This window comes from Centropristis striata, chromosome 5, assembly GCF_030273125.1.
Source record: "Centropristis striata isolate RG_2023a ecotype Rhode Island chromosome 5, C.striata_1.0, whole genome shotgun sequence".
Lineage (NCBI taxonomy): Eukaryota > Metazoa > Chordata > Actinopteri > Perciformes > Serranidae > Centropristis > Centropristis striata.
The window spans coordinates 19,426,162-19,450,780 of NC_081521.1; the positions used below are offsets into that span (position 1 = coordinate 19,426,162).

At 40.1% G+C, this 24,619-nt stretch overlaps 1 protein-coding gene across 1 annotated transcript; it reads right to left on the minus strand.

Moving 5' to 3' along the window:
• Positions 1–8,610: 8,610 nt before the first annotated feature.
• sox18 (SRY-box transcription factor 18) lies at positions 8,611–18,896 on the minus strand. Its single transcript, XM_059334015.1, has 2 exons — positions 17,804–18,896; positions 8,611–14,250 (listed from the first exon to the last, which is right to left on the minus strand). Exons 1-2 carry the CDS (start codon positions 18,207–18,209, stop codon positions 12,962–12,964), a joined length of 1,695 nt encoding a protein of 564 aa, XP_059189998.1. The 5' UTR covers positions 18,210–18,896; the 3' UTR covers positions 8,611–12,961.
• Positions 18,897–24,619: the final 5,723 nt, after the last annotated feature.

Here is a 24,619-nt window from a genome sequence, read left to right on the forward strand (position 1 = left end):
AGAGAGGGAGGAGGGAGGGAGGGAGAGAGAGGGAGAGAAGAAGACAGACTGGAAAGAGGGAAGTGAAGAGGAGATGCTGCAAAATTGTAGCCCCTTTCATAGTGTTGTTTCATGCCTGGACATTTACGGCTCCGGATCGTCTCGCCTCCACTATGAACGCGCCCGAAGCAGGATGCTGGGATCAAATGATCCCAACAATTTTCCGCCTCCGGAGGTAGTCACAGAGGCGGAAAATTGGTGGGACTGTTGGAAGCGGGACCACTATGAATGGGACATCGGGGTGAAGCAGAATAATTGTTGCGTGTGATGTCTAGCACACACCTCCCACTTGGTCCGACAGTCATCGAATAACTGTTCACTGCGGCCGCCATTGCTAACTTGGCACAGCATCCGACGCTTATTATAAACAAAGCCGCATGCTAACTGAACAAGTGGTGTCCATCGCTGATCATAAACAAACCGAGTGTCCGGTGCTTGTTGTAAACAGAGGCTGCTAAGTGAACACATGCTGCTGCAGCACATACACACTGTACTGCAACAGAGCTAACTGTGTAGCCTGTTAGCATTGTGCTACTGTGCAACACTGCTGCTTCTCTGACTATCGTCTCCTCCCACCTCATTCCGCGACACTAGACTGCACTATGAAAGGGCATGAATATCAGGCCTTCACCGGCACAGATCTTTCTGGCAATATAGCGGGACATTTGAGGGAGCGCACTGTGAAAGGGGCGACTGATTGATCAGGTGAGCAAAGATGTGAAAGTACACTGTAAAAAAATAAAGTACGTAAATGCTGGAAGTGAAGAAGTTACAAGAGTCACTAACTACCGCAAGTTACATAAAAAAACGTAAGTTATGTTGAAAAACGACATTCACGATATTACATCAATACACCTTTTTGGAGATTTCTGTATTTTCTGTAACTGGACGACAAGCAGGGGATAAATTATATTCAGGCTTAAAGTTATGCATTATCAGGGGCGTGGCCTCTTTCAGTTCTGCTGCAATCAGTCCGCCTCAGGTCATTAATGCTTCACTTCTTTGCCCATTTTTTGGGAGTTTGGTGAACTCAGACACGACCATACCATACCATGACTTTCTAACCTTAGACTGCAAGTTTACAGCAATTCCTGGCAGTTATCGGTGCTGACTGAAACTTCCAGTTGACTGGATGTTCCACAGCAATTTACAGGGACAATAACTGCGGCAAATCCCCCTTTTCATGCAATGATGAAGGCCACAGCTACTGAGCCTGTTTTCACCTTTCTGCAACAAATGATGCTGTTTCAAAAACGCTTCATTTTATTTTTTGGGGGCGAGATATGTTCTGAGAGATACCTTATTTGGATAAATGTTTCATCCATCAGCTGCACAGAGAGTAGCTGATGGATGAGAAGAGACAGGAGGACAGATGAGGACAGACAGAAAGTGTGTGTGTGTGTGTGTGTGTGTGTGTGTGTGTGTGTCAGAGAACCAGGTGAAGAGGTGCAGAGGGAGGAGTGAAGGTCAGAGAGCCTACTGTATATGTGTCTATTAAAAGTAAAGGCAGGGTCATTCTCTGCTTCCTGTGAGTCGTGGAAATAGACCAACTGTCACCACTCGACAGAAACACAATTCAGCTTCCTCCCGACTGGGAACATTATTCATCCCACAGTTTTAATCCAACACAGAGGCTGGAATGATCCTCCAGTTATTGTCCTTGACCTCATGTTTGATGTTTTCCTTTCATGTTCTGCACTTCTATTAAACTGCTCTCCCCCAAAATGATATAAACTTCTTTTTATGCCCTAATGTTAATGAAAAAATTGCTTTATGTAGTATGTAATAGGATAAAGAGTTTCTTTCTGTGACCTCACGCACGAACACGCACACACACACACACACACACACACACACAGTCTCCTGGCAGCTTTATTACGAGCTGTAAGTGCAGTAAAGCTCCGGTCCGTTCCTGTCCCCAACAGCCCTGCTGACAGGAAGTGAACGCAGAGCTTCCTACAGAGACAGGAAACAGGAAGCAGTGGGGGTACAGAGGAGAGCCTGACATCCTGCGGCACACACACACACACGCACGCACACACACACACACACACACACACACACACACACACACACACACACACACACACATGACATCATCTGATCCACCCAGAGTCTCATATAGCAGAGAGAGCGACCACCAGACCTGTTAAAAGAAACTTCTGACCATTAGTTTATTGGCTGGGGCTGAAAATCAGCATGTTCTATAACTACACACTTAAGCCCCGCCCCCACCAGAGGAGCAAACAGTCATCTCTCTCCATTGACTTTGTATTGAAAGAAGGAGCCTCTTTGTTAATTCTGTCTGTTAGCAAACATCATAAAAATGTCTTAAAGCTCTTTTCCCTCTCAGAACCCCAAAAAGCTGCTTCAGGGCTTTTTTTGCTCTTTTTTTTCCGCATTTTACTCACTGTGACCTTGTATTTCACTGCAATATACTTAAACATTATCATGTTTCCAGCCTCTCCTGTCCTCTCCTCTCAGCTCTGTGTAAACAGATTTGTCACGTGACCGTTGGTCTCAGCAGAATCAATCATGTATCCACAGTGTCTCTGAGGAGCAGAATTTAATGTTTTTAACAGGATCTGGTTATGCAAACAGTTTATTTTAAATGACACATGTAGAATAAAGAGATTCTGACTGAAATATCACAATTTTAAGCTTCATTTTGGTTACTTTTTCTCATAGAATCTTTCATAACTAATGATCTGTTCAAGGACTGTTGGAAAGTTCAAAGTCTGCCAATAATGCCTGTTTTTACTGTTTCTTTCTAGAACAAACGCCCTACTTTTGGCGATCTTTAAAAGAAAACATACATTTGAAAGGTTCAGGGGGTGAATCTAATCTTTGCACTATTGTGTGTCTTCAATTTTGGCAAAAAATGTTTTTGGCAGCAGCAGCTTTCATGAAAAAGAATATGCACCATCTTGGAGTATTGCTTGTGTATTTTCAGTGTTTAGTCACTGCTCTCACTTAATACTGGACCAATCTTTAAAAATTGGCATCGCAGTGACTCAAAAATATGGGAAAATAGGATCCAGGTTGAGAAGTCCTCCGCAAACAGAGGCTGGCAGACTCAAGCAACTCTCTGTTTTAAATGAATGTGAAGGTTACCATATGATTTCATCAAGCTACAGTTAAAGCTGTGATCTTCACACAATAAGCTTTATTAAAATACTTCAATCATTCTGTCAAATCTCACTGATGAACAGATGGTCAGATGTGTAAATGGAGAATTAAAGAGAAAATACAACATAAAAAGACACAAGTGACAAAACACTGAGACAAGACTTCAAGTGTTGAATGTATTTGTCATCAATTCCTATTTAATAGCACACACACACACACACACACACACACACACTTCATCATTTCAAGATCAGCGGTGAGAGTCAGAGTGGAAATTCAAGGTCACACAAACATAAAGCATAGTTTTGGTCCCTTACATTTATATTTACACAATGACACAGCCACACATGCATGCAAGCAGTGGACACACAAACACACACACATACACACAAATGTTAATGCAAGAACATTACAGTACAGTGTACACAAAGAAGTTGCACAAACTCACAAACAAACACATTTACAGTGTAAACCAGCTGTCAGCTCACATCAGAGTCTGTGAAATCACACACACATAACAACCGCAGACACACACACACACACACACACACACACACACACACACACAAAAAAACAGTCAATGTGTAGCTGTGGTGACTGATCTGACATCCTAACCACATGTGGCCAATAAAACACCACAGAGACAGAAAGAGACGGGAAAATCCCTCTTTCTCCCCCTTTAACGCTTTAGCATAGTCTCTCTCTCTCTCTCTGTCTCTCTCTCTCTCTCTCTCTCTCTCTCATTCTCTCTGTCTCTCTCTCTCTCTCTCTGTCTCTCTCTGTCTCTCTCTCTCTCTGTCTCTCTCTCTCTCATTCTCTCTGTCTCTCTCTCTCATTCTCTCTGTCTCTCTCTCTCTCTCTCTCAAACACATGGATGCACAAATTCCATGCTCTGCCTCTCCCTGTATTTCTCTCTGGAGGGTTTTTTTTCTCCTCTGTCTTTTATCATCTGCATCTTTAATGTCTGTCTCTCACCTTTAGTTCACTGTGAGTACAATAATAAAGAAATCACAGATCATGCACTCCTTCTTTTAGGAGATATGGGTGGATTAACTGAGCAGGAGGCCTTTGGGGGAAAAAATTAGATGCTGATCACTTGTTAACCTCCTGTTCCTCCCACTCTGTGAACAACATGCACACTTTTTAAATTTTGAAAATGTAAAAACTTAAAAAAAAAAAAAAAAAAAAAGTCTGGCAGCAAAAGTTGCCAAACACTTACGTCAAATAACAGTAAACAACCATTAAGTTATTTACAGATACTTTCTTTAAAAATATAAATAGGTTAAAAAAAATAACTAAATAAATACATTTTGGCCTATATATTTAGGAAACCAAACATTTATTTTGACTTTAATATTTAATATTTAATAAGAGGTGTTTGGCAACTTTTGCTGCCAGAAGTTTTACAGTAAAAATACAGAAAGTTGCCTTATTTTTACATTCAGCATTATGATGTGATTTTTTATGGTAAATATTTGTTAAGTAATTCATTTTTTATGGCATTTGCACTTTATGTTGAAAAAAAAAGAAAAAATACAACACATTTTTTCTATTTTTACAATGCAGATATTACCTGTTCTTTGTTTTTGTTTTTCCCTGCGTGCTTGTTTGATCAAACACTATAACCAAAATGCAACAAAAACTTTAAAAACTATATCTTGAGACAGAGGCATTCATTAAGAACAAGAGGCCTTGGGAATGGGTACTAAAGTAAGAAAATAAGACATGAGAATTATGAAATTTGTTGTTTTTCACAAGTGTTACATGCTGGAACTACTTCGTAGTGAACAAGGGACTTCTGGTGAGTCTTGTTTTCATTGAAAACACACTATCTGTCCTTTCTAGTTTTACAGAAAGATATTTTACGAGTTTTGTCCAATACTTGTGAAAGAACAAAATAATAAGAACATGCAACATTGTGGCAACCAAAGCATTGTTTGCTAGGTTGCACAAACCCTAATATGCATGTGTGTTTGCTAAAAGACTGACATGAAATAGACACTGAAATAGTTTGGAGTTTTACACACTCACACACACATACACACACACACATGCACACACATGCACACACCATGTACACGTGTGTGTTCATTTCCAGCTGGGAGAAGGGGAATCCAGCCTTGTGTTATCTTTTCCAGTCAGGGTAACAAGCAGCGGGGTGAGGTGTTCCCACAAAAATATACACCTCTTCCTCTCTGTCTACACACACACACACACATGCACACACAGGCACACACACCCTTTCCGAAACATCCCAAACTTCCACAGGAGTTTCCTCCTCGTTGCTCGCATTCCTGTCAGTTACCTCAGCAACACACACACACACACAAACTGTTAAAAACCCTTACACACACACACACACACACACACACACACGCTAGTACAGTAAATGACCCGGTGGTGTAGAAAAACACACACACACACTCTCCACAAAACACGCAATCCCCAGTTTGGTTTTTACAGCCCAGTTAAGACATGAACAACCTTCTGTTCTTTCACAGAAATATAATTGAATCTTATGGAAATTCTAATAAAAACATTGCAAGTCAGACAGAAAAGAGGAAAGACAGGGAGAGTGAGTGTGAGCAGAGGACTGAGGTGAAAAGGGGGTAAATGGGGTGAAAGAGAGTGGATGGGAGAAGAAGATCAGGAGAAAGGAGGGAGAAGGATGGAAAGAAATACATGAAATATGAGGGGGAAATGAGAATGAAACTAGTGATGAAAGATTAAAAAACGAGTATAAAGTGGTTCGGTTGGAGGTTGATTAAGAGAAGAAACAGATGTATTTAAAAAGGTGAAATTAAAGGACACAGAGGAATGACATAGAGAAAGATGACAGTAGGAGATGGAGAGAATATTTCAAAGACAAAAACGAAACAAGAGGCAGGAATCAAACTCGTGGGAAAGAGAAGAAAAGCCGAAAAAAAGAGAGAAGAGAAAATTACAGTGGCTGGGGGGCTGAGAGGGAATAAAACAAGCCTGTAAAAAAAGAAGAAGAAGAAAACAGACTGTCAGAAAAAAAGAGAATGAGAGAACAGTTTTTCCTTGTTCCAAATGTTTTCTTTTGAGTTCGTCAGCGGTTTGTTCGGGGGGAAACTGTCCCGCAGAGCCAAACTCGTTTAGCATCGGATCTGAACCCGGAGAGGACAAAATCAGAGCAGATCACAGAGGATTACAGCACCGCACACTGAGGTGATTGTCTTTCTGTCTCCCCTCTGTTTCCCCCCTCTGCTTTTCCTTTTTCTCACCACTCCTTTATTCCTCATTTCATCCATAGACCAGGAGACACGAGGACTGAGATCCACAGCTGTGTACACTGCAATTACGGTGTTTGTTTCTGGGATACGCTGCTTATTTGTAGATGGGATTATGAATGGGGACAAACCGTTTCCAACATGTCACATACTGATGCTTGGTCACGTTACTCTATATCACACTGGGCAGCCCTGTGTGTCAAATGATGACGCTCCACTGTGGTTGCAGCTTTAAACATGTGGTTAACGTTGTGAATTCAAACAAAACTACTTGATTAAGTTTAAGAAAAAGATCAAAGTTTGACAGTAAGTTATCCATTACATTTGGAGTCAAACAAGACAAGAACAGCAGCAGCAGTGAAAATCGTTTGTTTGTTTCCACCCAGCCCATCCTTCTTTCTATACACGGCCTTTGTCACTCTTTACACTACTTACATCTTACTTATACAGCAGTTGCTCTGAGTGTTGAATACTGTTGGTTGGTTAAAAGCCCTCATACAGATGCTTTAAAGGGTGTCTTGTCCCAGAAACACTCCCCTCAAACACGTCAATTTTAGGTGTGTGTACATGTGGCAAAATTTGACTCAGATTTATGTTTTAGACTGTCCTTCACCGCCATCTTGCTGATGTAGTAACAGTGATCTACGGGGATGCTGAGTTTAACTGGCAGATGTCACACTCGGGGTGGGAGGGCCAAACAAACGTTCGACTTTCACCCAGTAGAACAGGGTTCCTGTCCTGTGTGAAAACAAAATTTAATTACTTTTTATGTAACTTCTGTTTTTTACGTAACTTCCGTGGCTTACTTCACCTTCTTGACAACTTCACTTCCGGCATTTACGTACATTTATCTACTGTTTAAAATGTCTTTTATAACGCCTAACCAGGACATTTTTCGCCCTAAACCTAGGTCAGTGGTTTTGTAGCATTAATTCACAGTAACTGCAGCGTTTTTTAAAACCGCAAACCGTACGTGTATATTTAATGTGGTGAAATGAAAACGAAGCTTCATGAACCATTTTTTTAAATTTTCGGAGCCTACTAAATGGCGCTGTTGGTTCTGAGGGCTGAAAACACACTCAATTACCATTGCTATAACCTTTTTTTAAGCCGAGACAGCCATCTAGTGGGGTCAGAAAATAAATAAAATGGTTCAAGAAGCTTCGTTGTCACTTCACTAGTATAATGACTTTGTGCTATTTTCAGTCATTTTGACAAACACTCATGTGTGTCGTTTTGGGTGGTACAGACAAACGGTCTATTCTGTCTTTTAGGTTAGAGATCTTGTTGCTGTGAAAAATCATTTTGAAAGCTATTTAGCTAGCTGCTAGGCTGCAGTCGTAAAAAAATAGCCACAGAAAAATGTCAACAAGCACAAATTAGATGGACAAACCTGACCAAATACAACATGCAGGGCTACGTCTAAGGGGGAAGCCTGGTGGTGGAGTATAAAGAGCAACAAAGTCCACATGAGGAGGAGGTCAGAGAGGATGGATGCAAACAAACACTTTCAGACTTTCACCCTGAGACTTTTCACTCTCTGTTTGTGTCCCATACGACATAACTTCCATACTTAACAAAAATTATGTAGTTATATGTAATTCTATACTTCATACTGTATAATGACTCCTTGACGACCATATAATGCACATAGCCCAAAAAAGTCAGCCTGAAAAGGTGACTTCTGAAACTCTTGGATCTCCACTAAAGTTGCAGAAAAATAAAGCTCTGTGGCTTTTTTTCAGCTCTTCACCACAAGAAGATTTAAAGGCAGACCACCATTGGTACAAGGGTGACAGGAAGGAGCCAGGACTGTAAACAGGAAGTAGTTAGACACTTAACAAATAAAACGCCCATGTCTTCTAGGCATTAACTCAAGACATTTTCTCTTTTATTCCTTAGCTGAAGTTTGTTTTTCAACATCATCTGTTGACTGAACATTTTACCCAAACATTAGTAAAGGATGTGACCAAAGAGACACATCTTCATAAAATTTGAGCTGATAACTCAATGCACAATGAAGATGGATTTATTTTCATCAGACCAAGCTGTTTGATCCTGTTGTGTTGGTCGCACTGAGAGAACATAAGGACTCTCTCTTTGGATCAATAAAGTCAATAAACAGAAACTGGGATGTTGTTTTGGTTATTTCAGCCAAACTTGTTGCTCCAGAGACTTGACAACCAAGTGAAATCTTAGAAGAGTTTATTTTATAAAACAGGACAGTTACATTTACAGCCAACCCACATTGCTCAAATCTAAACAAAAACAAAACAATTTTCTGCAGAAAATATTAAAATGATCCCTGTCAGACAGATTTAGAAGCATCACAGTGACACTTCTGGGAAAATCCTGGTTTTAATTTGACATTATATGACTGCTGAAGAAAAAAAAAAGCCCTTTGTTTTAATCCCAAAATCTTGGGTGTTTCTTTTTTGTTTTTTTTCCCCTCAGATAATTATTACCAAAAGCCCCAGAGTTATTGCACGACTCCAAAAACGCCTGTCTCTCTGATGTTCTTTGTGTGTCACAGTAAATTAAAATGGAAACAAGAGTCTGTTTGGTGTCAACAGAAAAGAATGTCAAATGCAGATGGAGAATTATTTTTTTAATACTTTGCTTGAACTGCCGCTTCTCTGCGGCTCCTTCCTCCAGAGGAAATGTTTGGAAAAATCTACTGTTGCTCTGTTTTCAACCAACGGTGGCCACAAGGAACGGTGTGGTAAATATAACTGCTTTCACTGTACAAGATACATGATTTTCTTCTACTGTTTCATGTTTAAAAAAAAAGTATTGTCTTTAGGACTAATGCGGAACAGATGCAGGATGAATTCTTTAAGAGGGACTTCTGTTTCTTGCTTCCACTGTATGCAGAAATATTTCAGGATGGATGCTACACGAACACATACAGAGAGACTACAGTCTACAGTGGCTACAACTGTTGCATTTTTATTTTCTCAGCACAAACAAAATCACAGAGTCTCATTTAAAATGTCCAGCCATTGAGAGTAAATAACATTAGTGTGGGGGGTTTTGTGGCATCACTGGAAGATCCACAAGAGATCTTTTACAATTAAAGATTTCCTCTTGAAGGCAAGTTTACACACAATACACAACATTTGGCAAGAACAAAAACAAATAGCAGTGGAAACTCACTGCGCCAATACACTTATATTTAAATCAACTTTAACCCTCTGAACCACCCAAAAAGTTTGTTTGCTTTAAATTATCGCCGAAAAGACATTTATCGTAGGAAGAAACTGTAAAAACAGGCATTATCGCCAGAGTTTGAACTTTCAAACGAAGTTTCTGTTAGAAAAAGTAACCTAAACAAAGCTTTAAATTGTGATATTTCTGTCAGAATCACTTTATTCTACAACACCAGTAATACAGCATTTGGAATAACTAGATCTTGTAAAAAACTCTTGTTGCAGAAAGGACCTGTAAAAATGTGCAGTCCGACACTCCTTGAATGGCTCATAGGTTATGAAAGTTTACATAAGAAAAAGTATCCAAAATGAAGCTTAACATTTTGATATTTATTTCAAAATCACTTTATTCTACATCGTCAGAAATAAAGTGTTTGGAATAACTAGATCTTGTAAAAAAACTCTTTTAAAGATCGCCAAAAGTAGAGTGTTTGTTGTAGGCAGTCCGACAGTCCTTGAATGGCAGAGATTACGAAAGTTTACGCAGGAAAAATGTACCAAAATTAAGCCTAAAAATTTTGATATAAAAATTATATATTATTTGTTTAATATTTCTGTTCTCATTTCTCATGTACAGGCACCAAAAATAAAGCTTTCGAAATAACCACATTCTGTTATAAACATTAAATTCTGCTCCTCAGACACACTTTGAAGACATGATTCTGCTGAGATGAACGGTCATGTGACAAATATTCACTGACGTTTACACAGAGCAGAGAGGAGAGGACAGGAGAGGCTGTAAACATGACAATACTTCAATATGTATAACATGTGGAGACCCAATTTCCTTTCCCAGTATTCATAATATTAGCCTGAATCGGCTTGGGGGTTCAGAGGGTTAAAGAAATACTTCCAACATTTTAGATAAATTATTCACACTCATTCTGAGACCTCATGTCATGTCTGTGGGGTAAGTATGGAGTTGGAACAGAGAGACAACCAGGACCAGCCCACATTTCTAATTAACACCTTTAATGTAATCAGTACACAAACAGGAAGCTAAAACCAACAGTTTGTGGTTTTAAATGATCGTTTCTACTTTCCTGCTTGTGTGCAAACTAAACAAACAAGATGCAAGCTCCAAATGAGTATGTATCAGAGGAACTGGTCTTTTAATTTTGCAGATTTTGCTTGATTTCTGTTTCCAGCTTCTTATTTAACACTCAGACATGAATCCTCTCATCTAACTAAAAAAAAAAGCAAATAACTTGTTAAACTAAAGACAATTTTTACAAACAGAATCTATAAAACAGTCCTTTCTGTACAAAACAAATTTAAAATTATGGACATTTCACTTATAATAAGTAGTGTTCCTTCTATACAGCTAAGACATTAAACCCAGTGCAAAGAGAACATTTCATAGTCTCAGTTTCTCCTTCACATACTGCCAAGAGGCATCTATATTTACAGTAAAAGGCTACATCAAAACAAAACATTATCCTTAAATGTTTTAATATTACTAAGAATGGGACAACTTGTTATTACGGCTTTCCAACATCTCTTGATTTGAGTCTGTTTTTTCCTGATCTACCACACAAGATTTGGTCCAGTGGCACTTAATTTGTCGAACCAATCTTCTGTTATACGTAGAACAAAATTACGCTTTTTAAAAATTGAAACAAAGACATCTTGTTTAACCAGTTGATATGCTTGTTACACCAGAGAGGCTTACTGGTTAGGAAGAATGTTCTTTGAATCATCAACATATCCGTGTTTGCCAGGAAGCAGAGCAACTTAAAACTTGCAGATCTTGGCACGGAGGTTGACATGAGGCCCTGTCACGGACTGAGACGGAGAGAGGGAACGGCATGTATCACGATCAGAAAAAACCCGAGCCGAGCTTGTAAAACATCCTGATAGTTTGTGGGAGACATCAGCGGTCTGCTCTGGGTCCACGGCCAAGGCTTTTCCCGACAACACCGAGAGATATGTGGAGGCTGGAGCGAGTCTCTATCCAGTCTCTCTGTCTCTCTCCAGAGTCTCTCCTTCACTGTCCGAGATGAGACTTCTTTGAGTTTAGAGGAGATGAATATTTTTCTGGTCCTGAGATGAAATGTCAAAAATGATACGAGATGATTTTGAAATTCAGATTTTTGTCATAGCTGTAGGACTTTTCTTATGACCAGTGCAATCACATAAATCATCTGTTTTGCATGATATTCCTGCAGCACGTACTGTCGGTGTCCAGAAAAAGGGCTCGAGTGCAATGAAACAAAACCCGTGGAACGGGTAGGAACAGGGAAGCACTTCAGGTCAGACAAGTGCCTGATAATATTCTACACCCCAGAACAACTTCCAGCTCAGACATGTATCCAGCTATCGATAAATACTCCTGGTTTATTAGCATCATGTATGCTAACACTAGCACCCTTGATGAGTAGGAGAAAACAATACTATTTTAAAGGGGCTTTCAACCACTGAGTAGGACAGTGCACTAACTCAGCTTAATTTTTTATTACAGGCCTACATTTGGATCAGAGTTGCTAATAGCATGAGCTAATGTCCGCTATGCTAACTAAGTGACTGACAGTAGCTTCTGCTTAAAAGGTGCCATGAGCCACACTAGCCTGCCTAGAAAAGCCAGCCAACGTGTAAACTAATGCATCTAAAACTAAGCATTTGACAAAAGTGCTTTCTTTGCCAGTTAAGTTTTTGTTTTTTTCCAGTTTTTGGTATTTGGCTCGACTCAGCTCTGGCTCCAGAAAGAGTTGGAATTATTAAAAACTGTCATCTGCATCTTTCCTTCTTTTTTTTTTGTTGCATTTTTAATTATTGTTATTTAGGGTTGTGAATCTGTAAAAGACTAGCAAGGTGTGACACTGACCAAGAATATGAGCCAAAACTAATCTTCACTACCTACTTCCTCCAGATTTAAACTAAACTGTGCAGTTTGCATATGACAGGAGGTACATACAGTCATGGAAAAATGATGAGACCCCCTTGTTTTCTTCAATTTATTGTTCAGTTTAATGTCTGGTACAATTAAAGGTACATTTGTTTGGACGCATATAATGATAACAACTTCAATATCTCTTTATCTAGCCATTTTCCATTGTTTTCCTGATCATGATTTTGGTTACTATCAAGAAAACCATTGAAAATGTCTAGATATCAGCTCTTTAATTAAACTCTTATGAGCCATTTTTGTTGTTATCATTATATTTGTCCAAACAAATATACCTTTAGTTGTACCAGGCATTAAAATGAACAAAAATTTGAAGAAAACGATGGTCTTATCATTTTTTTCCATGACTGTACTTCCTCCAGATCCAAACTAAACTGTGCAGTTTGCGTATGACAGGATGTACATACGAGAGATGAGATGAGTATTTATCCAGTGATACAGGTGCTGTAATAGACAGCACTGCTGGCATCAGACAGAGCAGATATGAGAGGGCTGCTGCCTTCATCACACCCACCAGCACCACTCAAAATGCTACTGACATCCCTGTTGATAACACCGCTATTCATGCTGCTACCTAAACTGCTGCTACTGCGCCCACTCAGGACTTTGTTCCCGCCCCCACAGCTGCCACCTCGTCCGTAGACCTCCTCTTGGTTCCTTCCCACGTTCACGTACTGGTCAAATTCATGCCTGTCCACCTCAGACCAGAACTCAGCAGAAGAAGAGCCCAGGTGGCAGGAGGACTCGGGATTGGATGGCTCTAAGTGCAAAGGAGGAGCGAAGGTGGATGTGGGGATGGAGGAGGAGGAGCAGGAGGACGGAGACGTCTCAGGAGGAGGTGACAGCTGGCCCAGGTGAGAAGGCATGTAGTAGGGAGCGTTCGGAGCGCTGTTTCCGTACATTTGGCCAAAGTAGTTGGTGGATTGGTGTGGTTTGATGGGATCAGGGAGGCTGATGGAGGGGTAGGACACGGGGGAGGAGTCGGACAGAGGTGGACACTTTACGGGACTCCTCAAGGCGATGTGGTGACCCGAGCTGTGATTCAACCTGGAACTCATGTTTGACTCAACAGAACTCATTTTGGACTCGACTCTGGAGCTTCTACCTGGACTCAAACTGGAGTTCAAACAGGTGCTTAGACTCATTCCTGAACTGTGCGTCGCGGCGCCGTTCATGGAGTTGTGGTGGCCGTGGTTGTTGTAGTTGTGGCTGTAGTGCGGGTTGTGGTGGTGGAGGTGGTGGTGGTAGCCGCTCCAGCCACCCATCCCGGCCTCCTCCTGCATGTGTTGGGGGAAAAACACAGATTCCCCAGCTCCGTCTTCCAGAACATCCAGAGGGGACATCTCCGGAGTGGGCAGGCCGTAGCTCTCCAGCTCCGGGTGTCCGGACGCCTGCAGGTCCCTGAAGTGCCCCAGAGGATGCAGCAGGTGGTGGGAGTGATGGTGGTGCTGAGAGTGGGCACCGAGATGTCCATAAGAACCTCCGGAGACACTGTCTGCACCACCGGGTCCTAATCCCAGGCCTGAAGCCCCGCCCTGGGCCAAGCTGTGAAGCAGCAGCCCCGGCTCAACGCGCTTCAGTTTCTTGGTGGTCTTTTTGCGGCGAGGCCTGTACTTGTAGTTGGGGTGATCCTGGAGGTGCTGCACGCGGAGACGTTCAGCTTCCTCCACAAATGGTCGCTTGTCTGGAGCACTCAGGGCCTTCCAGGACTGACCTGCCAGGAAAAAAGACACAGTTTTTTATAATTTAGGGGCCTTGAGCAAAGAAAAGGAAGGTACACAGTCTAAATATTTGTCAACCTCAACATGATGTTCATCATAACTGATTTTAGGGCAGCAACGGAAGATTTTTTTATTTAATTCCATAAATGATTAATCTGAATCTGTTGTTTTCTTGATTTTTGTATTAATTGTTTGGCCCAAAAATGGTGCAAAAGATACAGAAAATGAAAAGGAAAGAAAGAAATCCAAACATTTTTGTGCAGAAATAACTTAAACGAGGAATAAGTTATATATATATATATATATATATGTGTGTGTGTATATATATATATATATATATATATATATAGAAAGAGAGAGAGAGAGAGAGAGAGAGAGAGAGAGAGAGAGAGAAAGAGTACTGTGCAAAAGTCTTGTCTTAGGCAGGTGTGAAAAAAAATCCTGTAAAATAAGAATGCTTTCAAATATAGAAATGTTAATAGTTTATTTTTATTAATTAACAAAATGCAAAGTGAGCGAACAGAAGAAAAATGTTAAAACCTGCATCAATTCTTCAAACCTGCCTAAGACTTCTGCACCGTACTGTGCATATTTTTTAATTCTCTTAGGGATGGACAATTATAAATATGTAAAACTGTCTTTTAAAGAACTGATTGGAGCTGGTGAGAAACTGTATTTTGTTTCCTTTGCACATGAAAAAATACTTAATAAAGTCAATAAAGTCTTGAATCTTGAATCTTGAATTCATGCAATATGTTTCCAGGATCCAGGAACATCCTGGTGACCCCCTGGAAGTGCGTTGCATCTATTTAAATCAATGACACAACGCTGCTCCACAACGACAGCAGCATCTGCAGCTCTGGAGCCTATAAGACGATCCATAAAACTTCATTTTGTGAGGGCTATAAAATGTCATCTGTCCACAAAATGACCATGAATCACAGCCATGGAGCTGATATATATTAGTAACAGTGTTTACATTCCCATTTGTGCAGACACTAGCAGCATGCTTGCAGAAATCTTATGGTTTGAATCTCTTTGAGCTGCAGGAGAGCTGGGCAGACTTTGTTTGCACTGACGAGTGTGAATATTGTTTTATTGTGAAACAGCGTATGAATTTGAAGCTGTTGCTCTCTCGAGTAACAGAAAAACAAGCCAGAAGAAACTGCTACATGCAATCTTCTGATTTTGTTCTGCTTTTCTGACAGCAAAATCAATATTTTGGGGGATGATGGCACAAATATTCAATGTTATAACAACTTCTGAATTGGAAATGGAATATAGTTTGGCCTTTTTATAGTCAATTGTACTCAAAGAACATTAAAATCAGGCAATATTTGACTTTCTTTACATCAATTTAAAATTATTGTCACATCTTAAAATTATTTTTAGTTTAAATGAAAAATTAAATAATAAATGAATACTTAGCTATGAAATCCTGCCCCCTGCACAGTTCAAGGGGTGGCTGTAAAAAGTTTGTAGTTTCCTCAGTGGAGGAGAACAGCGACTGTGGTCACAGTGGATTCCATATTTTCACAAAACTATGAGGTTTGAAACATAATAAGCACACGATGGACAGCAGAGGAGTGATTTATGCTGCACAAGTGGTTTGACTCGAGTTTCTTTGGACATTTTTGAGTTTTTTTGTCCTCTTCGTCACTCAGGAAACTACAAACTTTACACCTTTCTAGTGAAAACTTCAGTGTCACAATGTGTCACTTTAATGTCAAGATCAAGGCTTTAAAAGTATTTTAATTATCCCACTGCAAGTTAATTTAGATAAAAACATCAGCGGAACATATGAAAGTGTACATTTGTTCTTTAGCCAATCGTGATTTATTACAGATGTCTGTTTACTGTTGCAGCAGTAAAGAGTGAAGCTGTTAACACTTAAAAGCCTCAAACCTGGCAACCCAGTGAGCTGTAATCACAATATGTTCACAAACTCAACAATAATATAAACATAATGTGCACACACACACACACACACACACACACACACACAGCCACCTTTGACACTGTGCAGGAGGCAGGATTTCATAGCGAATATATTCATTTATTTATTATTTAATCTTTCATTTAAACTTCATAAATAACTTTAAGAGGTAGAAATTATTTTTAAAGTGATGCAAACTAACTCAAATATTGCCTGATTTTAATTATCTTTGAGTACAATTGACTATAAAAGGCCAAATAATGTTCAATTTCCAACTCAGTAGGTGTTATAACATTGAATATTTGTGCCATAATCCCCAAAAATATTGATTTTGATGACAGGAAAGCACAAAAAAATCAGAAGATTGCATGCAGAAAATAGAAGATTTTACCTCTCAGATGAAGCTTCATGCATGCATTTTGGCCTTTTGGCTCCTAAGTTTTTTGCAGCCAAAGATAATCCTAACCTTCCTTTAACTAATCCTTCCCGGTCAGGTGGATTTTAAGATGTTAAACTGATAAACTTTTGTGTTGCTAAATATACAATCTGATTAAAAAATGGATGTAAATTATGTTTTACACAGTTCTGTGGAATCAGGTTTGTACATGATGGATGATATTTTAAAGGAATAATGTAATATTTATATCTATATTCAGGTAAATATGTGTGTTTTTAATTAGTTATTCTAGTATGTATATATATACATTATGAACACTACTCGGACGACAGTGACTCAGATGGGTGGGGTCTGTCACGCTGAGCTATATATATTGGTTTCTAACTGCAATTAGAAAGTCACTTTACAAAACTTGTTTGATTTGTTGGTTCAGTAACAAAACCATCTTTAGACTGAGAGGATCTTGATGCTGAGGTTTGAGATGCTTTGAGGAAACCGGGTCCTGATGATATAAAACAAATGCAAAGAAATAAACTGAGCATGTTTCTCACAATTCTCTCTACTGATTAACTCTCCTGTTATGTTGTGGGTCAAATTGACCCATTTCAAAGTTTAAAAATCTAAAAAAAAAATAGTTAAAAGTATTTTTTCGCTATGAAACTTCTTCTGCTTGGCTTAATAAGTGTAATCAACATATACAATGAAAATGGTTAATTTCACATATTTGCATGTTTATATTACATAGATAATGTTCAATGGTCAATCTGACCCTAAACAGAAGAGGTGACTCATGTTAATTTACCAACTCATTCCATAAAATAAAAATAATAAAAATGTAAAATAAAATTTTCAAAAACTCATTGTCATATAAAAACATTGTATTTTATATGTAGGTCTTTCCAATGTCCATAAAAAAAGTTTTAATGTGGATTTATTATGAAAAATTAGTGAATTATCCTCATTGAACCTGATCTGTGAGAGGTAAAGAACACCATTGCACTAAATATTGATTGAGATGGTTCATAATGGAGTTAATCATGAAATATAAACAATGTTTATTGGGGTTTCTTGGTACAAATAACCCACGATCACTATTGCTGTTCCTGAGAAACGAACATAATAGGAGAGTTAAAAAGCTGTAATTGGATTTTACTCGTTTGGTTTCACTGGAAACTCCTGATGCCCTACATAGAGTTTCAGCTCCCTCTCTTACCGAGCATCTTGCTGAGCACGGCGTTGTGCAGGTCCGGGTTCTGCACGGCCAGTCGCTTCCTCTCATCTTTGGCCCAGACCATGAAGGCGTTCATGGGCCTGCGGATCCTCTGCTCGCCCCCCGCGGCCTTCCCATCGGCCGTGCCCGCCGACACGCCTCCCGCCTGGGTCAGGTCCGGACTCTGTCCCCCTGAGCCGGGCGTCAGAGAAATCCTCGCCTCTGTCCTCCTCATGCTGCCGGATCCGAGGCCATCTGGGGAGCTGCAGTCCCCGGAGAGGTTCTGCTCAAAACCCATTTCAGAATCAGAAGCTGGGCTCGGGGTCCCAGACCCCCAGGGGCCCCCAAGGGACATCCGGCTGGCATGCAGGAGAGTCTCTCTGGACAAGCTGGGCTCCGTTAAATTCATTCCAGGACCGGGCTTGGATTCAACTTTTTAGTCCGAGTGAAATTCTGAAAACGTCTGTCTCGGTTTGTTGGGTTGCAAAGTTCTGGAAAAAATGTGCAGCTTGAAATGTTTCAGATGACAAAATGAAAGATCAAGAGTGGAATCTGATGGATTTGGAGCACAAATCCCAAAGCAAAGCATCGAGATCTGAGAGGAGGGGGAAGACGAGGAAGAAAGAGAAAACAAACAAGTTGTGGTGCAGGATATTCCCCCTGAAAAGGATCCACAATGACTCTGCCTCTTTTCTCTCCTTCACTCCTTTTTCTTTTCTCTAAAGACAACAGTTCTTGTTTGGAGTGTGTGGTGCAGCGGTTTGTCCAGAGCTCGATTCCCCCCCGTCACATGGGCCGTCCGACTCACTGTCTCTCTGTCTGTCTGCCCTGTTTGAAAGTTTTGAAACTTGTGGCCAGATTTAACCGACCCACGCTGAGTATATATACCCCGCCCTGACCAATCACATAAATATATAGCCGGGGATTTAACCAATGAGACGCCAGAGGACAGGACGAGTGTGTGTGGGAGACAGAGCAGAGGAGGGAGGGAGGAGGGGGGCCGGTCCAAGCGTTGCCTCCCCCTCTTTCCTCCTCCACGACCGCCACCCTTTCCTCCCCCCTTCAGCTTCACACACACACACACACACACACACACACACACACACACACACACACCCTGTCCGCCTGTACAGGGAGATGTAATCAGAGAGGTTCCATTGTTTCTGCTCAACTGAGAATGGAGCTTCTCACACACACACACACACACACACACACACACACGCATGCAAACTGCAGCACACATACATCCACACACACACACACACACACACACACACATGCATACATACATACTAACATTCACATCAAAATGAGACCACGGTGACACATTTCTAATTAAGTTTGCACACAAATGAGAGACCAAACATGAACACACACACATACAAACAGCAGTATATGTTTCTATATGTGTTGCTTTGGGTTTACAGTGTGTGTGTGTGTGTGTGTGTGTGCGTGTGTGTGTGTATGTGTGTGTGTGTGTGTGTGTGTGTGTCTGTCTGTCTGTCTGTCTGTATATATATATATATATACAATATTTGAGGGCAGGGCAGCGGTAACACATTTAACCACAGTCCCAACCAAAGCCATTAGTGGCTGAGCTTAACAACAACTCACAGAGAGAGAGAGAGAGAGAGAGAGAGAGAGAGAGAGACGGGGTGGGTTTCAGGCAAGTAGTTGCATAAAGTGATAAAAAAATTAAAAGCAGATACAAAAATTTAAGAAACTTGTTCTGGTCTCAGTTTTCTTTGATTTGTATCAGTTAAATACCTGACTTTTGTCTTTTGTTGGCTGTTGAAAAAAGTTGATTAAGTTTGTAAAACACAGGAACATTTTTGAGGCATCAGTTAACACATTAACTGCTGTTCTGCAACAGATATTTAATCTAAACCCCAACACTTTTTACATTTTGATTACTGTGTCCTTGTATTTCACTGCAATATATAAAGTCCATATAAATATATAAGTCCTGTAGCTCTATACAATCAGCACAATCATGGCTAGAAGTGGGAACAACTCAAACATGTCTTTGTGCAGAATAACACAGTTAGAATGAGAGAATCATAAAAAAGAAAAAACGCAAGTTGAATTTCTCTGACAAATTATGTTAGGATACACACACACACACACACACACACACACACACACACACACACATATATATAAAATGGATTAAAATGGAATTTATATATAAACACTTTTCCAAGTGCCCACAAGTGTCATGAATACTGGAATAAGAAAGTGGGTGGCTACAACCTCTGGGGGATCTCTAGTGGCCACAGTAATCATGACATGAACATCAGGTGACATAGTATAAAGAGCGTTTAAGTCCACATAAGGAGGAGGTCGGGTGGATAAGTCAAACAAACACAGGACTTTGACTCAGTTACATACGCCATAAAAAAAAGAGAAAAAAAATTGCAAGTTGAATATATCGTTCATGTTCCCAAGCACCCAGAGGTGTCACAAGTATGAGGGAAAAATTGTGTCTCCACGTGCTATACATATTGAACTGTTTCCATGTTTCCAGCCTCCCCTGTCCTCTCCTCTCTCCTCTGTGTAAACAGATTTTCAGTGAAAATTTGTCACGTGACAGTTCGTCTCAGCAGAATCAATCATGATTTTAATGTTTTGAACTAACAAACTGTTTCTTTTTCGACACAATTTAAAAGAGTAGAATAAAGAGATTCTGACAGAAATATCACAATTCTTAGCTTCTTTTTGGTAACTTTTTCCAACAGAAACTGTCATAACTGATGATCTGTTTAAGGACTGTCTTAAAGATCAAATGTAGATGATAACGCCTGTTTTTACAGGTTTTTTTGACGATAAATGGTTTTAAATTTTTGGCGATCCTTCAAAGAAAACAAAGGTTTTGATGTTCACAGAGGTTAACAGGCTTTTCCCACATAAAAAGTCCCACACATTTTCTCCATCAGAGACAACATCAGAGAGATACAGCCATTCATGCTAGAGCCTCTTAGAGCTTGTTAGCTTGTAGCTGACCAAGCATTAGTGCTTGGTCCGCTACATTGTTACAGAGTGTATCACAATATTTGGATTGTGCATACTGTCAATGTATTATCGTGATGAAAAAAGTAAAATATTGTGGCAGAGTTGACCTGGATGAACAGTGTCCTGATGTGACGTTCTCTAAAGCAGCACGCATCAGCCAGCAGCAGAATGATGCTGAACTCTAGAAAAGATGATGAAACAAATATGTGCATGATAAAAAGTTGATAGTGTCCTGACAGCTCATGTTGTTGCAACATTTCATAATGTATGTTTTATATCTTGGTGCAACAGTCGGCCGGTCTACTGATGCAGCAGCTACTGTCTACTGATCGAATTTGAAAAAGCGGGAGAAAAAAAAAAGATCTTAAAAGTCAGATATTATTTTCAAACTCATCCGTCAACTAAACGAGCTCTTAAGATGAATATTGTATGTGGTGCGTTTGTCTGTCTGCCAAGGACATGCCCCCCTACTCCTTCCTTCCACCGCAATATAATGACCCCCTGCGCGCACACACACACACACACACACACACACACACACAAACTCACTTTCCTCCCCACGCCCAGCTCCAGGGGAGACGGCTGCGGCGTCTCAGAGCCTCCTGCTCCACCGACGAGGAACTACTCCCACTTACCACTGCTGTCCGTGACTCCCTTTGTGTGTGTGTGTGTGTGTGTGTGTGTGTGCATGTGTGTATCTGCTACATCTTTATGTCATTGTTTATAGTTTGTAAGTATAGTGAGTGTACAGAGGTGTGTATATGTGTACGCCCAGAAACAATCCTCAAGATCAGATTCTATCAGCATCTATTATTCTGTGTTATTGCAAGTAATGTGAAAAATCACTGAAGTTGGTGGAAAAGTTGCATCTAGTACACAGAGTTTTTTTGTTTTTTTTTTACTTTCTTCTACATGGACACCTCCTGTACACAAGAACTTATATCAAGACAGGAATTAAAACATGTAAAGTTTCAACAGAATTGAACCCTTTGAACCAAACAAGCTGTTTCAGGGCCTGTTTTGCTGTTTTTACATTTTACTCACTGTGTCCTCGTATTTCACTGCAATATATACAATCTATATGAATCTATAAGTCCTGCAGCTCTATGGAATCAGAACAATCATTGCTAGACGTGGGAACAACTCAAACATGTCTTTGTGCAGAATAACACAGTTAGAATGAGAGAAATCAGAAAAAGGGGGAAAAGCAAGTTGGATTTGTCTGATGAATAGTTGTTTTTTATTGGAATCAAATGGAATTTATATATAAACACTTTTCCAAGTGCCCACAAGTTTCATGAATATTGGGGGAAAAAACCTGGTGTCCACATGTTATACATATTGAAGTATTGTCATGTTTCCTGCCTCTCCTGTCCTCTCCTCTCTGCTCTGTGCAATCAGATTTTCAGTGAATATTTGTCACGTGACCATTGGTCTCAGCAGAATCAATCATATCTTCACAGTGTCTCTGAGGAGCAGAATTTAATGTTTTTAACAGGATCTGGTTAGTGCAAACACTTTAGTTTTGGACATGTTTTAATGACACATGTAGAAAAAAGTGATTTCAACAGAAATATCATAATTTTAAGCTTCTTTTTGGTCACTTTTTCGAAAGGAAATTTCTGTTCAAGGACTGTCGGAAAGTTCAAATTCTGACAATAATTCCTCTTTTTACAGTTTCTCTGGTTGCCTGCCGACAGGATGAGGTTCAGCTAAATATTAGTTCATCATTCTAACTAACAAGTTTCTTGTCATGAACTACTGCAGAACAAGTGAAATTACAGATTTGTGCCAAATGTAAAGTCATCACTTGGTTTTATCCTCTGGGGACCAAGAATCTCTGTATAAAATAGCCATAATTTCCTCTAAATATCGACCAACATTTTCCTTTTGTTGTATATAATATTGTAATCAGACACGATATAGCGGAAATAATGATCTCAGCACAGGAAACGCCATCGCCGGGCATCCACACGTTCTCTTATACCATGAGGTTCATTATAACTGGATGTCCCCTCCACAGTGTAGATGTTTCTATTACAAAAGGAGTGTGTGTCAGTGTGTGTGTGAGGGAGAGAGAGAGAGAGTGAAAGTGAGAGAGAGAGAGAGAGAGAGAGAGACAGTGTCGTGGCACCACACCTTTGCCACAAAGGAAATTTGGCAGCAACTCCAGACTTTGTGGCGAGAAAGAAAAGAGAGGCCGAGAGAGAAAGAAGGAGGGAGAGCATGGCAAGAGGGACGCTTTTCCTTGAAACCCCTGATAATACACACACACGCAACACACACACACACACACACACACACACACACACACACGCACCCACATTCTGGACAAGAAGCCAAGACACAATGGCATCGTAATGGACGTGTTTACTGGTGTGTGTGTGTGTGTGTGTGTGTGTGTGTGTGTGTGTGTGTGTGTGTGTGTTTATGTGTGGGAGAGGTCATGTTCACACACCGTTCTATTTTCGAACGCGCTGAAGAAGGGAAGTGTGTGTGATGATGGATTGGAGACACACGCACACACACACACACCGTTAACACAGGTCGCTACGGGAATCCCCCACCTCGATCACCCAACGACACACACACACACACACACACACACACACACACACACACTTGCATAATGCACACACTAAACAAAGAAACAATGGACACACACATAATTTGTATGACCTTTGACCTTCAGAAATGGCACTTAACAAGCCTTCATGAGCAAGAAAAAAAAATTCAGTGATATTTTTATCTTTTAAGGAGAGCCACGTCACTTATATAACTAAAAAACAGTTATGGGAAAAAAAAGTATTACAACTAAAATAGAATTATGTTTATTTGGGGATATTAATGAGGTGGAGGATCCTCAACATTAAAGTTGATTTAAAAGGAGTCTCACAGTCTCATGAAAGTCATTCAGAAGCCACTGTACAATTGAAAAGATGCTGCTCAATGAGAAAATAAGTCTGTTTTTCTCAATTTTGCTTGTGTTGGATGTCTGCACGGTCATTTATGTGTTTATGTGTGATCTTTTATGATCCAAAAATAACATGGGCGTGATTGAGAAGAAGTTAAATTCCCCTTGAACTGGACGGTTTTATTTTTTATTTTACAAACCTTTACACAAACCGAGTCAGTTTCAGGGTCCGGAAGTGTATGAAAGTCACTCCAAACTCTGATTGAATAATTTCATAAATATGAGTAAAACGGTGAAAATAGGACAGTTTTTTCCAAATTGCTGTACAGGCGGATAAACAACTTAATTAATTCTTCCCCCTTTTGGAGACACGGCGGCAGTATGAAAACTTCACAGCTTGTTTTAAAGTCTGTCACTCAGACTTTCCAAAGCCACAAAAAAAAGAGGCCAGATAGATCGGGATCAAGGGTTTCTACTCTCACAAACTGTGTCAGATTTACATTTGACCCCAGGGTGATGCACACATTATATAATCTGGAATGCTCATGGTGACATACAGTTTAAAATTATGGGAAAAAACCCACATAAATGGATGGAAATCAGCTCCAGTGATTCAGTGGAGAGCAACTTCAGCACTGCACAAAGTCACACTGTTCTTCATTCAAGACGGTGAAAAACAACCTCATCTGTCATTTGCACAAGCAGCTTACATTTATGTATATTTGCTTCAGATCTGGTGACTGTGCAGTTAAATAATCATAGTCTATAAATTGAGCAGCAAGTCCTGTAATCCACACAACTCCTGTCCTCTCCTCTCTGCTCTGTGTAAACAGTCTCTCCTGTCCTCTCCTCTCTGCTCTGTGGAAACAGCCTCTCCTGTCCTCTCCTCTCTG